Below are 18,840 nucleotides of genomic sequence, written 5' to 3' on the forward strand. Positions count from 1 at the left end.
ACCAAAATAATGACAAAATGTTACTTATATAAATTGTATCCACAGTAAATCCAACTGAGGTGCTATTTAGAACAGAAATAAGGGCACTTAATTCTATAAATTAATAGTTAATGAAAACTGTACAGCAATGTGAAGCACTAGGTCAAATGCAAGAATGTTTTAAAATTCCAATTAAGATAACAGAAAAAAAATACGGAAAATATAAAATGTAATAGCTAGCAATCTGTCTCAATTTAATGACAGAAAGAATTCTAAGAAAAGGGGAAACATGGTTTACTTCCAAAGGAAAAATGAGACTACTGTTAACTGTAGAATAAACAGACCTAAACAACTACCGAATGATGAAAATTTTTAATAAAAATATGATAAAAGTATACAATTAAAAACAATGCATAAACACTGATAATAGGGACACATATTAAACTGAATAAGCAAACGAATTATTTGGAAGATCAATTAAAAGTACTACTAATAGGACCACTCTGATGACTCATGAAGCTCTGGAACTCATCGCATCTGTACCCTACAGAACAACTAACCTGATTGTCTCTCTTCTCAGCTAAGATATAAGCAATGTCAAGGAGCATTTTATTCCAAAGCCGATAATCATATCTGGCCATAACTGCCTTGTAACTGTCCATGCACATAGTCTTTGAAGCAGAGGATTAAATGTTCCTGCCCATTTTATCTAGTCCCCAAGACTCGTCCTGCAAAGTGAATAAAAATGATTATCTTTTAATCTACCCCTTGCATACATATCATTAAAAAGAGAGAGAGAGAGAAAAGATGAGAACAACAACAACAAAAAATTCCTTAAAAATAAGGATAATTTATTATCCAGTCAGGTCTTAAGTTCTCAGCAAGATCTCTGTGCTTTGTTAAAGGTGACTGACAAGTCCTACATTTTATGAAACTGAGTCTTGAAAGATATAATAACTGTAGACATAGCAAGTATAGTAATATTTTGAAGTAAATTGGAGAATCACTTGAGAAATGTTTCCACTTTTTAAAAGATCAGTATAAACATGTTGATTTCCTTCCATTTTTCTTGATATGTGATCTAAAAAAATAATTTCAAATTCAAATAGGCTAGATGATGATATACAAAGCAGTTTAAAAAGCTATCATGAACACTGATAAACTGTGGGAAAAAAAGGCAGAAAAATACTGGAAGGAGGAGGAAGCTACTCAAAAGGGATAAGAGGAAAGCTACAATTAAAATATATTTAAGTATATGTAAAATAAGCATATATAGATTGCCAGAAGATAAATATAGGGAAAACAATACAACAATAAAAGTCAGTGAAAATGGGCCAATGGAAAGGAGAGGTGAAATGGACTATTATAAAATCAGTAAAATACAATAATACTTCATTTACATGGCAGTGGAGGACAAATGCAAAAGAATCTTAGAGTGCATTTTTCAGGAAAGACATTTTAAAAGTAAAAATATTCTAATTATTTCTACAATATGTTATTCTTTCTTGTGCATTTACTATCCATCTGACAACCAGCTAAATGGGCATTACTGTACATAGAGGAAAATAAGATGAAAACTCAATGGAATATATGAAGAAAAAGAAAAAAGCAACTCAAATGGAGAAGATACTAAAAAAGTCATGAAATTAGAAAGAAAAAATTGTGTAATTATCATATAATTTAAAATAATAAATAGTGTATTTGCAATACCTTTTAAAGAATCTTGGGTACAAGATCTCTTTTTTTCCTAATAACAAGCAAGAAGATACTCTCAAAACACAGAATTTAAACTGTTTGATGTTTGTTCTGTATAGGAATTTTTTCAGCAATAAACTATTTTTATTTTACCTTTTGAAAAAGATAAAATTGGGTAGATCTTCCTCTTTTCCTAATACTAAGGAAAATGTTACTCTTGAAAATGTGGTTCATGTTTATTTTACATAGACATGTAACTAAGAAGATAATGGATAGGAATATGGATTAAATAAGGGGAAAAAAGGAAATGAAAAAAGTGGAATGGAAGAAAACATGAATGACCATAGGTAATATTATCATATTGGCTTCAGGCAGCAGATTAAGCCAGAAAATGATAAGATTTTTAAACCACGGGTTATCAATGTGTATTCCCCAAAATATCAGGAAACCTAAAATCTGTTAAACTCTGGAGGTAAGGCCATGCAATCTGTTTCAATAAGCCCTGCAGATAATTCTGATACTTGAGAAAGTTTGAGAACCAAAGATTTAAATATATTTGATAAATGAGAAATTTAATTTAAATGCAAAATGAAATACAATTAATGAAATTAAATCTGGTATTTGTCATTGTAATGTGTAAGATGAATACAAAGTTACTGCTACTAAAAAGGATGTATTCTGGGAGTATTTACACAAATGTGCATGTATACACGTGTGTGCTTGCTCTACATCACAGATGAAAAAGAACAGTCATTTTCAGTAAGCACAGTTAAAGCAGTTGAGGGAAACCAGAACAATTGCTAAATTATTGAAATTGACTTGTTATGGAGAAACAAGGAAAAAATACATATACTTGGCTGAGAAGTTCTCTAGATAATTCCAAAATGAAATAATAGTGAAAACTAATCTGTCAATTCTTCAGATTATCTAGCCTATCTAAATGAACTGATTTCAGAGATATTACATCTAGATAAACTTAGGTTATTATTACATCAGTAGGAATAGGAATAATGTTGCTATGTAGCAATTGTAAGTAGGTAGAATTGTTTCAAATATATAAACAAATACTTATACATTTATTTATAATAATGAGCAATAAAACAATATAATAAAGTGAAAAAAACACCACTATGAATTTAGAATTTCAACTACTCATTTTGGGGTTTACCGAAGAATATGGTCTAGTGGACTCCTAAAATCTCTTGGACTATAATATAATGATGTATTAAAATTATTAAACATTAAGAGAGAGATTTGCTGAAATTTGCCAGAAATTTTCAGTTTTCATTCTCAGGCCATAAAATGCCAGTTATCAAAATAGTCATACATCTTACCTAAACAGATAACATAAGCCATTCAGATGAATTTGGGGGAGGGGAGGGATGGTATTTTTCAAGAGCACAGTAAAATTAAATTAATATTTAATCTAAATACATTTTAAGTGCAATAGAACATATTTAACAAAACTAAATAAAACATTGGTTACTTACCAGCAAGGGTACTTGTATGCCTAAAAGCTCTGACCTGGGAGTCTGACAAACCAGTCAAAAGGGAGATTACTGTGTCCATCATATACTCATCATAAATTATGCTATACTGACACTGTCGAATCAGGACTCCAATAAATTCACAGAAGTTTGAACGAAACTTTTTCCATTGAGGTCCAGGCATGGTAAGGGGATAATCACCACTGTCCTAAAAGGAATAAAAAGAACATATTAAATTTGACATATGATATCAATTTGATTAAAGCCTTTTTCCCTACCTACAAAGTAACTTTTTTTTTTTTCAAAAGTAGATGTGGATATTGAAGGTGACTTACATAAGTACACGGATAGTTTTGTATCTATTGTTTCTTTTGATCTTCCACAATTAAATAATTCATGCAGTGCTCATAATTATTATTTAGAACCAAGTATTTAATTCATTATTTTAAGCCAACATTCAAAAAAGAATAGTTCCGATGTTGTTACACTTGGGTCCTAGTTGAGATACTTTGAAGTATAAACAACAACAACAAAAAATTAAAGAAGTTTAGACTAGAAAAGGTATTTGCTACTGAATTCAGATCAAACTAATCAGCTTCTTTCAATTATTTAAAATAGAATTTTTAAGAACTGAGAATTTCAAAAGTGTATTTCATTATGAAATACAAAAATAGTATTTTGTATCTGAAACTGCAACTCTATTTCTTCCAATTTTATGAAAAATGTTCTATTAATTTTCTTTTATAGAGCAGATTTATTAACTTTTCAAAGAAAATAAATCTAATATGGGTTCTTGGTATTATCAGATTGTATCATTTTGTTTAAGCATGAAACTGGATAGGGTAATGGGGTGATGGGCAGTAAGATGGCTACTTGATGTAATGAGCACTGAGTATTACATGCAACAGATGAAACACTAAATTCTACCCTGAAATCAATAATACGCTACGTTAACTAACTTGAATTTAAATTAAAAACAAAAACATAACATGAAACTGACATTGGATCCAACTGGTTAGAGGTGCCCTACTCTAGACTAAAACATCTTGGTAGAAAAATATAAATTGACAAAGCATTGAGAGATTCTTTGAAAATGGTATCTGAATATTCCCAATTTATCGCTATTTGCTTTCTCTAGACCAAAGTGCTTCAAATAAATTAGGTATGAGTAAAGACTTGGGCTGTGTTTATATCTCAGGAAAGAGAACGAGTATGATACTTAGAATAATAGCAGGAAATCCCAAGAGCAAGGAAAAGAAATCAGAAATAAGTAAGAGTTTACTTAGCACTTGGTCAAATACCTGAAAAGGAAGTCAAAATTTTGGTGCTATATGAGTGTTAGAGAGTTAACTAAGCCTCAAAAAGATCAAAAAGGAACTGAAGGGGCTGGCTGAATCCTAGTCCTTGAAAGTGGGAGTGTCAGGGGTAGACTGGAGAGGGTAAAAGAGTGGAAATGTGAGATGCTTCTCAAAGGTATCTCAACAGGCTGCTGTTGCTTCTGTATCATAAAAGCTCATAAGAGTAGAACTTCTCTTGCTTTATATCAACTGTGAGATTCAGTCATTTAATGCTCAACAACAAAGAATATCATTCATCTAAATAATCTAGGAGCGCCTAGGCGGCTTAGTTGGTTATGCATCTGCCTTCACTCAGGTCATGGTCCCATCAAGCCCTACATTGGGCTCCCTACTCAGTGGGGAGCCTGCTTCTCCCTCTCCCTCTGATATTCCCCCTGCTTGTACACACCCTCTCTGTCAAATAAATAAGTAAAATATCTAAAAAAAATAGATAAATAATCCATCTAAACAAGCCCAACAGCAAGCAAGAGGAAGGGCAGGAAAATAAGCATTTACAAATAAATAATAAAAAACTAAGTATAGGGATCCCTGGGTGGCGCAGCGGTTTGGCGCCTGCCTTTGGCCCAGGGCGCGATCCTGGAGACCCAGAATCGAATCCCACATCAGGCTCCCGGTGCATGGAGCCTGCTTCTCCCTCTGCCTATGTCTCTGCCTCTCTCTCTCTCTCTCTCTCTCTCTCTCTCTGTGACTATCATAAATAAATAAAAATTTAAAAATTAAAAAAAAAAATAAAAAAAAAATAAAAAAAAACTAAGTATACTTCAAAGGATTCAAATGTAGCACAAAACAAATCAAAATTTAAAAACAAACAAACAAAAAACCTTGGGACGCCTGGGTGGCTCAGCAGTTGAGTGTCTGCCTTCGGCCCAGGGCGTGATCCTGGAGTCTCGGGATTGAGTCCCACCTCGGGCACCCTGCATGGAGCCTGCATCTCTCTCTCTGCCTACGTCTGCCTCTCTCTCTGTGTCTCTCATGAATAAATAAAATCTTAAAAAAATAAATAAATAAAATTTAAAAATTAAAAAAACCTCTAGGGAACTAAAATATTTTATTTACTGATTTATAATTCACATATAACATTGTATTAGTTTCAGATATACAACATAATGATTCCATATTTGTATATACTGTGAAATGATCACAATAAGTCTAATTAATATCTGTCACCATACAGTTACAGAAAGTCATTGATTTTTTTTTTCTTGTGATTAGAACTTTTAAGAGCAACTCTCTTAGCAACTTTCACATATGCAAAACAGCATTATTTTTTCTTTGCAAAACAGCATTATTAACTATAGTTATCATGCTATACATTATATTTCTAAGACTTACATATTTTATAACTGGAAGTTTGTATCTTTTCACCCCTTTGCCTGCCCCCAAACCTCCTACCAGTGGCAATTACTAATCTGTTCTATGAGTTTGTGTGTGTGTGGGGGGGAGGGGTACTTTTTTTTTTGATTCCGTAAATAAGTGAAAGCATATGGTATTTGTCCTTTTTTGTCTTATTTCACTTAACATAATACCATCAAGGTCCATCCATGTTGTCACAATGGCAAGATTTCCTTTATTTTTTAACAGCTGAATAATATTCTTTTGTATATATTATTCATATATATACATATATATTCTGTTGTATCTCATATATATATATGCGCCACATTTTCTTTAACCACTCATCCAGTGATGAACACTTAGGTTGTTTCTACATCTTGGGTAATATGCAATGAACATGGAACTGCATATATCTAATATTTTCTTTCATATTTAAACAATTCAGTTAATGAATTGAAGGAAAGAACAGTACTACTAATGATAAGAGATACATTAGTAGCCTGGAAAATAATGTGCAAGAAATATCTGAGAAAAAAACTTGTTAGGGATCCCTGGGTGGCTCAGTGGTTTAGCGCCTGCCTTTGGCCCAGGGCGCGATCCTGGAGTCCCGGGATCGAGTCCCACGTCGGGCTCCCAGCATGGAGTCTGCTTCTCCCTCCTCCTGTGTCTCCACCTCTCTCTCTCTCTCTCTCTCTCTCTGATAAATAAATAAATAAATCTTAAAAAAAAAAATAACTTGTAACTTGCTAGGTAGGGCTTCTGGAGAAGCCTTTTAAAATGGCCAGACTAAACAAGTATGATTTCTTTAGTCTTTGTCACTTCCTCTCTCAGTGACCTAGAACTCATGTGTAGTCCTGGATGCTCAACAGCAATTTTACACCACAAAAGGACAAGAATGCAGATAAAAATGATGGATGGAAGAAGTCTAGGTCTTTGCTCTGCTGAGATGCAGTACCAACCATGTTTTGTCTACTCTGAGATTTATTTTGCTAAGACAAATTTACTCCTGTGAATTCAAGCCATTGTTGGTCAGATTTTCTGCTACTCACAGATAATTTCAGTCCTACTGTTATAGTAGCATTACAAGCAGTGAGGAAAAATAAATTATTCAGTAAATGATTTTGATACAACTGGCAGTTCATTAGAAAGAAAATTAGATTGCACCTTACCCCAAAATTAATTCCTAATGAATCAAAACGCTTAAAAACATTCAGAAAAGTAGCAGAAAACATGGGAAATATTCTCAAGGTGAAGAAGTCTTTTACTAAGTACAATACAAAAAAAAGAAGTCATAGAAGACTAACAGATTGACCTACATAAAAAGTAATTTTTGTATTTAAATAAAATTAAAAGCAAAGTCAAAAGCCTAACAATAGGGTTTGGCTTCCACTTAGAATGTAGTAGGCTACCAACAATGAGAAATAGCTGAATCCATACACACACACACAGAGAACTTTTCTTGAGCCCATCTTGAGCTGAATTAACTATAATTTCTAAAGAGTAAGTCTCTCCAAGAAGAGGTGAAGCAAACAAGCTCTATTGTTTGTGGCAGAGCCTAAGAGGAAAAGGTCTCCACAAAAAATGGGTAAGAAATGAACTTAAAATTTTAATGAACTGTCAAAGATGAAGTGCGGGCTAGTCTGTCAAAGTGTGGACTAGTTTGTCAGCGTGGAAGGACAAGAAGTTTGCACTCATTCAAAAGCTCTTTTACACATATCTCAATTGGGTATTTAAAACAAATTCTGAGAACGGAGAGCATCTCACATGGTGGTGTAATTCTGCAGGGCAGGATCTTCACTTGCTGGGGGAAAGGTAACAACAGTCTAACTCACATCTCCAGACTTTTGTCTCCTGCAAATTAAAAGACTTAATCTGATGGAGATGGGTCAGTAAACTGAGTCACTACCACAGCACAGGCAAAGACCCACTGCAGCTATGAGAAGGTGAAAGAAAAAATCTCCACCTGGAAGCAAGAAAAAGACAAAACATTGTCCTGGACCCTGAATCCTAATACTAATATCAACAGGGATCTGCTAGCATTGGGAGAGACGGAAAACTCTACCTGAAACCAGCCACAGACATAACGGCCAGGAAAGCTGAGAAGGTCCCTCAGTGGCTCCAGGCACAAAAACCATGTTTAAGACTTAGCAGTAGGACAATGAAGAATCGCCCTCATTATATAAGTACCAGGCCATAAGCAACACCACTTGAAAGACGGGCAGGAGCATGGAGTAGGAGTGGTCTCTGCCACACAAGAACAGAGAGAGCTGAGAGTGCAACACGAACACTGAAAAAACCCCTCTGGGTATCCTATGAACAAGACAAAAGTAGCCTACCACTAGAGGAATCTGAACTGTGGTTCACTAAAGACAATGACATCAACAACAGAACACAAAACTAGCTCAATTCCTAATTAAACCGACCTTTTGTCCTTTTACATTTTTGTACCATATGGAAATACTATGATTAAAAGGAAAAATCTCTATGGGGGCACCTGGGTGGCTCAGTCAGTTGAGCAACCAACTCTTGATTTGGTTCAGGTCATGATCTCAAGGTCTTGAGATCTAACCCCAGCCTACCCCAGGCTCCTTGATCAGTGAGGAGTCTGCTTGAGATTCTCTCTCTCCCTCTCTGTCCCTCCCCTCCTGCTCACACTCATGTGCACACATGCATGCACTCTCTCTAAAATAAATAAACCATGGGGCATCTCAGTGGCTCAGTGGTTGAGTGTCTGCCTTTGGCTCAGGGCATGATCCTGGGCCCTGGGATCAAGTCCCACATCAGGCTACCCATAGGGAGCCTGCTTCTCCTGCCTATGTCTCTGCCTCTTTCTGTGTGTCTCTCATGAATAAATAAATAAAATCTAAAATAAATAAAAAATAAAATAAAATAAATAAGCCGTTTTTAAAAAGGGAAGAAATTCTTAAAAAAATCTTGGGGTGCATAGGTGGCTCAGTGGTTGAGTGTCTGCCATCAGCTCAGGTTGTGATCCCGGGGTCCTGAGACCAAGTCCCATATCAGGTTCCCCATGGGAAACCTGCTTCTCCCTCTGACTGTATCTCTGCCTCTCTCTGTGTCTTTCATAAATAAATAAATAAAATCTTTAAAAAGGGGGTTGGGGAGAAAAAAAATCTCCTGTATCTACTTCAAAAGGCAGTTTCCTGCTTTATTCTAATACCAGTTATAAATTTCTATTTGTTAGACACATTCTACATGTCAAGTAAAAGAACGGTGTAGTGGGACACCTGGGTGGTGGAGTTAGTTAAGCAGCTGACTCTTTGTTTCAGTTCAGGTCAGATCTCAGGGTGATAGGGCTCCATGCTAAGCACTTTCTGCTTTAAATTTCTCTCTCCCTCTGCCTCTTCTGCTTGTGTGCTCTCTCAAATAAATAAATACATCTTAAAAAAAAAAAAAAGAAGAAAACTGTCTAGTTAATGAAGGGCAATGTGATATTGAAAACTAACTTTTTTCACAAAACAGTAATTTCTTTTTTTTTTTTTTAGGAGAGCTAAGAAAACAATATAATGATACCAAAATAAAGATAATAATCAAATAGCCTAAATAATCAATTGTCCATAACTAATACTTAAATTCTTTGAGCGCAGTCTTACCATGATGCTTTGCCCAAGAAATTTATTGAATAAACAAATGCAAAGGTAAATCATATCAAATAAATAGGTATAGAAAGGCAGAGAGAAGCTCAGAGTGGGAAGAATATCAGGCAGAAATCTGCAAGGATAATACAGAGCAAACAAAAAAGGTCCAGTAAGAAAGCAATTTCTCCAAATACATTCAGATGAATACAAGGGGAGAAATTCTCATGTACAAGATATAACTAGCATTTATATGGCATGTACTTTTCAAATCCATAATTTTGCATTATTTATATACTGTGGTAACTACTAGTTATGTATAAAGATGAGAAAAATAAGATCTTAAACACACTGTCCTAGATCACAAAGCTACAGGATTCTGGTCCTGGGATTTTAATTTAAGTCCATGTATTCTTAACTGTCAGGAAAAAGTTAAATGACACCATGAAGGAAAAAAAAATCTAGGATACTTTAAAAAATAACTAGGTTGTTGTCAACTGAAAGTTAATGTCATGCAAAGAAAAAACTGTGGAGGAAGTATTTCATATTTTGAAAAAGTACTGACAATAAAACAATCAAATGCAATCAATATATAAATCAACATGCTTTAGCCACACTGGCTTCTTTGTTGTCTCTCTAATATCCTAGGTATGTTTCTATCTCAAAGCCATTTATGCAGTTTAAATTTTCTCTTCCCCTAGATATACACATGGTTCTCAATTACTTCCTTCAAGTGTTCACTTAAGGTCACATTCTTAGAGAAGTTTTCCTGACCATCCTATGTAAAATCATCCTTCCATTCCCAATCTCTTTCTCCTTCTCTACTTTATTTTTCTAATATAGCATTCACTGTCATTTATCATATTTATCATACTATAATATTTTGTCTAGGTATTTTATTCACTGGCTTTAACTCCCAAATAAAACATAAATTCCATGAGGGAAGGGATTTTTGGTTATTCATTGCTATGTCCTCAAATGCTTAGAATGTTTAACAGGCACTCAACTATTTCTTCAAACAATGAATGAATCACCATAAAAATGATACTGTCAATATGGGACAAAAATAATGGGAAGGATGATATCTAAATGATCCCTATATTTTTCTCCTTTATCTATCATTAATGTTGACAATCTATGTTTCCTTAGCCACAAATAGAAATGAGGAGAATATGTAAAGTCAAAGCAGCAGTGAGACTGCCAATCAGTCCTTTTAAATATGTTCTGCCCTAAATTGGCATCAAATAACAGTTATGGAGTACCTCCAAATGTCTGGTCCCTACTCATCCATGAGTCCTCACAAACATTTCATTAAGCAGTAAATGATTTATCAGTAAGAAAAGGTTACAAAATTCAAGATAATGATTACCTCTCAGGAGAAGGATTGGAATGGGAGCGTGGAGGAACACATAGGTATTTCAGTAGTATTTCACTGGTATTTGAGTTCTTAAGTTGGGGACGTCAGATTTACATACCTTCTATATAATATGTTACATATATTCTTTGTGTGTATCAAATGGCACATAATTTTTTTAAAAAGAGTATATTAAAGTATTTCAAACTACCAAATTTATATCCTTGAGGATACCAAGTTTCTGAAATCACTAGGAGAAATTCCAAATTCTGGAGTACCATTATCTAAATTATCACAATGTTATAGTTAGTATTTATGATGTAAAATCATATTTATGCATTTATATATCACAGTTTTTCATTTTTATTTTCTCTCAAAAAGTCAGAATGCATAAGAACCGTGTGTCAAACAAACAAAGAAAATGGTATTACTTATCCTTGGAAAGATCCAGTGGAAAACATTTTTATAAAACAAAGCTCTGAGTGGGCTAAATAAAATGTATTATTAACTAATATTGTTTGAACTTCTGTTTTTAAGTTTAAAAAGTCATAAAGATTAATTATTTAGATAGAATATTTTGGCTGACTTCCATAAGGCAAACGAGAAAATATTCTTTACTATCAGACCTCTGCTAATTGAGTCTAAGATAATTCTCAATTCTGACAAACCTCAGCCTTAAAGTATTAGGAAATTGAACTTGCATACATACACCAATTAAAGAAATTATGTAAAAATACATCTGGAAAAAAAACTTCCACAAGTGAATGCTATAAAAATTTGTTGTATTTTTCAAACCCCTCTCTTATCTCTTTATCTCCAGCATTTATCTTGGGCACTGTCTAGTACACCTAGGAGAACAATGGTTTGGGGATGGTTTATTTTTAAGTATTAAATACAATATTTTAGTCTAATTTCTCTAGCTTCGTACCTCAGTTTTCTGCTATATATCCTAAACTCTATCTTCTCTATAAACTCCTTCCTGGTTTTTCTGGTGAACTTCTATTCATCTTTAAAAACTTAGTTTTAGGACTAAGTAACTTGTAAAGCTCTCACATCTCAGATAATTACCTCATCCTCTGGGATCTCACGGGGTCTTTTATTTCTCAACTACTGAACTTCTCAAAGCATTACTGCTATTAGTTCATAAAGCTCTTTCCCCATTTAGGATACGAAATCATTTTCTAGAGCTATATAACCTTGTTAATCTCTAAATATATAGTTCTTAAGAAAATGTCAAACAGTAAGTGTTCAATAAATATTTACTGAATAAATACAAAAATAAATCCTGTATAAATAAGTTTGAAAGACTAAATAGTTCATTTGACAGTGGTTAAAATAAAAAGTTATACCTAAAATCAATAATAGAAAACAAATACCTAGCTTTAGCTAGATAATTTAAAAGATCTTAATGATTAGCAAATATAAATAGGATTCATTTATATCATCATAAAATCATGCTTTATAGATATATTTTAAAACTGAAAAATAAAAATCTTGAAATGACCAGGGTATAGCTATAACCTAAATATACAGTTCATCCTATCTAATCAAAATCAGATGGGGATTTAAACCAGTATCCACTGATAAAAATGTTACTTTTGGCTTATGAGTATCTCATTTACACATTTCTCATAAGGAGAGATGTCTCAAATAATATAACTGAATGGGTTAAATCCAAAAAGATTCAACATATGTCAATAGAATATAACTGGTCCTTTAAAAAAGATACTAATTTAATTCCATAACTTATTTGGTTGGCCATAAGACATCTGGTAACAAAAATAGCCAGAAGTGTATTATATGATTGAAGGTGTCTAAGTGGAGTCTAAGTGTAAACAGTACAATTATTACTTGAGTGATTTTCTCCGAGTTACTTCAGATTACAGACTTATATTGTATACTAGGCACAACAGGGTTGTAGTTATGAATATGAACTCAGGAACCAGATGTTCTGGGTGTCATTCCTGACTTTATCATTTACTAATTGTGTGATCTCAGGCAACTTCCTTAATCCCTTTTGCCTCCATTTTCTCATCTGTAAAATGGAGATAATAGTAATATATAAGACCTACTTCATAAAATTAGATATGTGTAAAGAACATACAGTGTCAAGCACACAGTACACATAAGTATTTGCTATTATTACCATTCAACAGGTTTCCTCTGGTCTCCAATATTTTGCACTACAAAGTTCACAGGTGTATTATTTCCTATTTTGTACCTTTTCACATTACAAATGATTACAATTTCTTGAGTCTTCATGAGTTTTTCTATGTGATTATTTTTTTTTTCTTTTCGGCACTTCTTACTCCCAACTTTGCTTCCTTTCTTTAATATTCTTGTTTACCTCCTTCAATTATGAAGTGGTTTCCAAAGTGATATGTACAACACCAACTGAGTGGTGTACTGCAAGAAAATATTAAAACTTCTCTTTATTTTTAATTAAATTAAGAAATAAATTATTACTAATATTTAGTATATAAAATAAGCTTTGTAGGCCTTCACTAGGTTAATATTTCAGATTGTATTGTATCTGAGGTATTTTAAGAGAGTAAGAAGAGCTCAATGCTCAAGGGTGTTGGTAAGTGTATGCATTTAATCTATAAATAAGTATATGCTGCAAATTACACTATAAGTGTAATTTAATAAATATTATAAATATAAATAAATGTAATATGATAATATAATGATTTATATTTTTATTTATTATTTGATCTGATTACCAAAGGTAGAAGGAAAAAAAAACCTTTGTCTATTTTTATTTATCACATATTTAAAAAATAAGACAATTCAAACTAAGAAAGTCTGAAATGATCACCAGGCAGCTACTCCTTAAGCACTCTACCAACATAAGCCTTCTGAGAAGGAGCATAGGGAAGATGAAGAGGAGAAGAGAATTGTTTAGCTTTATCATAGGTATTCACTATTATTAAGACAATAGGCTGAAAAATATTTTATTATGGAATATAACATTTTTAAAAATTTAGACTTTAATTTGAGACTAGAAGTAATTTGAGTTTTCTTCCACCATATCCTTGGCATTTCATTTATATTTTTTCCGTTTGTATAATACTTAATCATTTTTACATTTCTTAAAATTTTTAATCTTTTAACTAATAAATGCTCAAATGGATAAACAAATGAGAAGTTCTATACTTAAGTCTACGTAAACAAATTCATAGAAATGCATATGATTAGAAACAAGAAGAGAAAAAAGCCATTGGGTAAGTTGTAATCATTATAGAAGAGCACAGTGTAAAAAATTCTGTAATTGTGAGCAATACAAAATAACATAGACAAGAATTAAAGGCACTAAGTGAATACATTAATTGTATTGTGTTGCAAAATATCGCTATCTAGATGTCCCATTTCAATGCATGAAAACTATGCAAAGTGACCTTTGGAAAACATACTTAAGAGTTTACATTTGGAGATGTGACTCTAATAACCTGGGGAAGAAATGCTACTACATTTTGCTTTATGTGTCAGGGGCTGTCTCTAACAGGAACTAAATTTATCTACTGACTGAAGAGCCACAGACTGCTCTGAGAATTAATATATTTCTAAATTACGTTGATATTACAATTATGTAGCACTTTTGGCTGTGTGCAGGCCTATAAGGTTTTTTTTGAAAAAGAAACAAACATTAGACTCAGTTTGTAATAAGGAATAGTAGCTACTATACTTTCTCAGGCAATAATATACTCTTGGACCACCTTGTCCTAACATAAACACCTTCAATCTAAGCTACTTCTAACACATCTCACCTTTATTTTGCTATAATACAATGCATCAATTCATCTAACAAAATTTTAATAGTTACTCCTTGTAAACCAGACATTGCTCTAAGCTCTTGGGATCCAATGGATCCTGTCATCAAATCTTTCCGAATTTTACCACAAAATACAATTTACCAAAACTAACCTCCTTCCACTCACAGGGGCTAAAAGACCTATACAGTATTTTGAAGAAACAAAAACAGTAAAAATACTGTACAGGTTTTTGCTAAAGAGCTTACTTAACGATAAAATAGCCTTAGTAATTAATATAATTCTGCTTTAAATGAATATATTCTAATAAAATTGTGTTAGCTGTACTGTCAAATAGGAAAAACAGAATGTTTTCTTTTAGAATCATCTATCTATCTATCTATCTATCTATCTATCTATCTATCTATCTATCTATCTATTTATCTGAAGCACAGCTGACACAATGTTACATTACTTTCAGGTGTACAACACAGTGATTGGACAAGGTCAGACATAATGCTATGCTTACCACAAGTGTAGCGACCAAATGCCGCCATACAACACTATTACAATACCAATGACTATATTCCCCATGCTGTCTGTGTATCTTTTATCCTTATGACTTATTCATTAAATGGTTTTTAAAACATTCTTTTTTGATGTAGTTAGTATTCTCAAATATTGGTAGATAATATTTAAGAATATGAAATAAACACCTGGGATCCCTGGGTGGCGCAGCGGTTTGGCGCCTGCCTTTGGCCCAGGGCGTGATCCTGGAGACCCGGGATCGAATCCCACATCAGGCTCCCATTGCATGGAGCCTGCTTCTCCCTCTGCCTATATGTCTCTGCCTCTCTCTCTCTCTCTGTGACTATCATAAATAAAAAAATAAAAAATAAAAAAAAAAACTTGAAAAAAAAAAGAAATAAACACCTTTTTAAATAATTTCATTTCCTATATTTAACTCATTATCAGTTTTGGTACAGTTTACTATTCTTCTAATACACTTGAATATTTGAAAATATTCACAAGAATATTTTCTTAGATATATCATGATCTTCCTTTTACTGAATTCCTCATCTACCCCTACTTATCTCAGAATCTTACTACAAAGCAATGATATCCTGTTTTGAAATTTCACTGTGTATTCACATTGTATTTCCCCTCATTCTATTCTCTCATATAAAGTGTTTTTAAAGCTTAAACCTTGGTTTTCTCTCAAAGTTTCTCCTAAAGTTTGTACATTGGAGTCACCTGGTGAACTTTAAAAATCCCAAGACCAGATTACGTGCCATACAAATTAAATCAGAAAGTCTGGGAATAAGGGAGAGAGCCAAGCATCAGTTTTTAAATATCCCCAAATGATATTAATATGCAACAAAGTCTGGGAAATACCATCTTAAACTCTTAATAGTGTCCTTAAGGTCCAAGATACATACTACTTTTTAATCTGTGACCTCCATCACCTGTGTTGCAAGCCTGACATGGTTTTTAGTACAGTATTTGGTCAGAAAACCTACCACTTGAAGGAGCCTCGGTGTCCATCGGAAGATGAATGGATAAAGAAGATGTGGTTTATTTATACAATGGAATATTACTCAGCCATTAGAAATGACAAATACCTACCATTTGCTTCAACGTGGATGGAACTGGAGGGTATTATGCTGAGTGAAATAAGTCAATCGGAGAAGGACAAACATTATATAGTCTCATTCATTTGGGGAATATAAATAAGAGTGAAAGGGAATAGAAGGGAAGGGAGAAGAAATGGGTAGGAAATATCAGAAAGGGAGACAGAACATGAAGACTCCTAACTCTGGGAAACGAACTAGGGGTGGTAGAAGGGGAGGAGGGCGGGGGGTGGGGGTGAATGGGTGACGGGCACTGAAGGGGGCACTTGACGGGATGAGCACTGGGTGTTATTCTGTATGTTGGCAAATTGAACACCAATAAAAAATAAATTTATTATTAAAAAAAAAAAGAAAACCTACCACTTGCACCTTTATTTGGCTTTGTTATTTTCTATTTGTCATATATAAACTCATGAAGTTACCAAAAAAAAAAAAAAAAAAAAAGCCTTTTAAAAGAAATTTAAAGTAATTTCATAGAAATGTTTCAGAATCCATAAATTTTTGAATTTTGGAACCTAATATAGTACATATGCTTTATATTCCATCATAACCCAAAAGAATCTGGGGCAGCCCCCTGTCATCAAGAACATTCATATTTCACCAGCAATACATATAAATATTCACACTGAGATAAATAAAACATTTAATAGCCTCAGGTTAGTCAGGGCCAATTTTGCAACCATTAAATTGAAGGAAAAAATCATCCTTTGGAATTTCAGAATGTTTTGGCCACCAGAAATGAAAACAAGTAATTATGGACATTATATATAGATGGGTCATAATGTAAGGTCTCCCTTATCTCCCATGGAATGTGACTAAATAGTCTGAAAGCCACCGACAGAATGTTTCTGTAAAGATGCTCATGAAAATGCTTTTGTGTGTATCACAAGAATAAAGGTGAACACTTCATGAGAATGAAGTGTATTTTACCATGTATTTGTAGTACTTTTTAAAGTCAAATATAAATATTCCTACTACTACAAAAAAAAAAAAAAAAAAAAGGCTATGCCCATCCCACTGAAAGAGTAAACTTGGGGAAAAAAACATCTTTGTCGTTAGTGTTGAAAGTCAAGAAAAAAGAACATCTACAAAAAATAGAAATCTTATTTAAATCAAAAGGCAGAATATTAAACTAAAATTAATGGTCACCTAAAGAATGACATAAAATGAGTTCATCATAAACAGAATACAAAAATAAAATTGTCAAACTGTTTCAAAATTTACAATCAGTGTAAAGCTGATTAATTCATGAAGACTAGCAAAGAAAACATGTATTCTAAGTAGAAATCAGAATATTCTCAAGTAGACTGTCCAAATAGAAACGTATTTATACACGAAATGGGGATGAGGAGGTGGGGAGCGGGCAATAGAGAGAGATCTACGTAAAATAATTTTAGGAAACATGGATTAAATGCAGTTAGGCAGGTTATTTTTCCATCAGGATTTCTAAGAACTTTAATAAGGTAACGTGTTTTGGCCATCTCTAAAACAGAAATAGGTATAATATTCAGCCTACTCACACTTCTTTGACCCCCAAATCCTTTTTACTTTAAAACATTTAACATGACTAACTCTATAGAACATAAAACTACTGGAGATGCATTTTTAATTTGGGGCATTTTAGGTGGTCTTCAAGAATGAATGTCAAGAATCAAATTCTACTTCATACCACTAATTTTATTATCTATATCAGTTACCAGTCTTTATTAAGTGATACCTCCATGCAATGTAATGAAAGTGCCAAAGATCATTAACTTTGGAATTAGTAACATGGATTATCATATAAATGAGGAAATAGTGTATCTTCTTTTAAACTAAATACCAAACTAAAATAAAACTTAAAATAATCAACATATACATCATTTTAAAATAATATAAATATTGTGTATTGTATAAACGTATAAATATTGAAGTCTATACCTCATCAAATTCTTCAGTCATTTTTCTGATGATTTCTGCATTCTGCATATTTCGAAACATCTCTATTCTCACAGTACCTGTGGAACAACAGATTTTACAGTTAATCTTTTTCTATCCCATGCTAAACATTAAATTTAAACTGACCAGTGTTTGAAAATTTTATATCAAAGTTTTTGGGTTTTTTTTCTTCCCCCCGATTCCTAAGGGAATCCCTTGTTCAAGAACTTCAAAGTTCTTCAGACATATTTTTTAAAACCTAAATATTCAAATAAATAAATAAACAAACAAACAAATAAAATTGAATAAAACCTAAATATTCTGTGAATTAGCTAAGCAGGGGGAAAAAACTGAGAGGAGTGTTTGGGAAGGAAAAGATGATGAAGACATAAAATAATAAATTTATATTGTAAGGAGGGCCCTAAGGATTGACTGGTGCTATCCAGACACATAGATGATTACCTTAGTATGAATAACACCCAAGTATAGACAATATTATCTCTTTTCATGTCTCTTTCTGATATTCTTTTTTTTTTTTCTTTCTGATATTCTTTATCATCAGAATATCCTATAAGTTAAAACTAAATGTTCCTTAATCTAATGATACCTGTCAGTTAAATCTGTTCTATCTGAACATGAAAAATAGCTTGATAACTTCAACATAAGTATCAAAAAAAAGTTAACCCCTTTCTCATCTCATTCTTTACTATTACTTTTATATTAGCTACATAATTTTTATCTC

At 32.9% G+C, this 18,840-nt stretch overlaps 1 protein-coding gene across 11 annotated transcripts in view; it reads right to left on the reverse strand.

Moving 5' to 3' along the window:
- Window positions 1-18,840, reverse strand: part of STAG1 (stromal antigen 1) — a 393,923-nt gene that overhangs the window by 163,949 nt on the left and 211,134 nt on the right. For all 11 annotated transcript variants that reach the window (XM_025449001.3, XM_035704782.2, XM_049099673.1 and 8 more), the window contains 2 exons: window positions 18,102-18,178; window positions 3,165-3,369 (listed from right to left, as the gene is read on the reverse strand). In XM_025449001.3, coding sequence (XP_025304786.1) covers window positions 3,165-3,369; window positions 18,102-18,178 — 282 coding nt within the window. The remainder of the gene's footprint in view (window positions 1-3,164; window positions 3,370-18,101; window positions 18,179-18,840) is intronic.

The sequence above is a fragment of the Canis lupus genome, chromosome 23 (assembly GCF_003254725.2).
Source record: "Canis lupus dingo isolate Sandy chromosome 23, ASM325472v2, whole genome shotgun sequence".
NCBI lineage: Eukaryota > Metazoa > Chordata > Mammalia > Carnivora > Canidae > Canis > Canis lupus.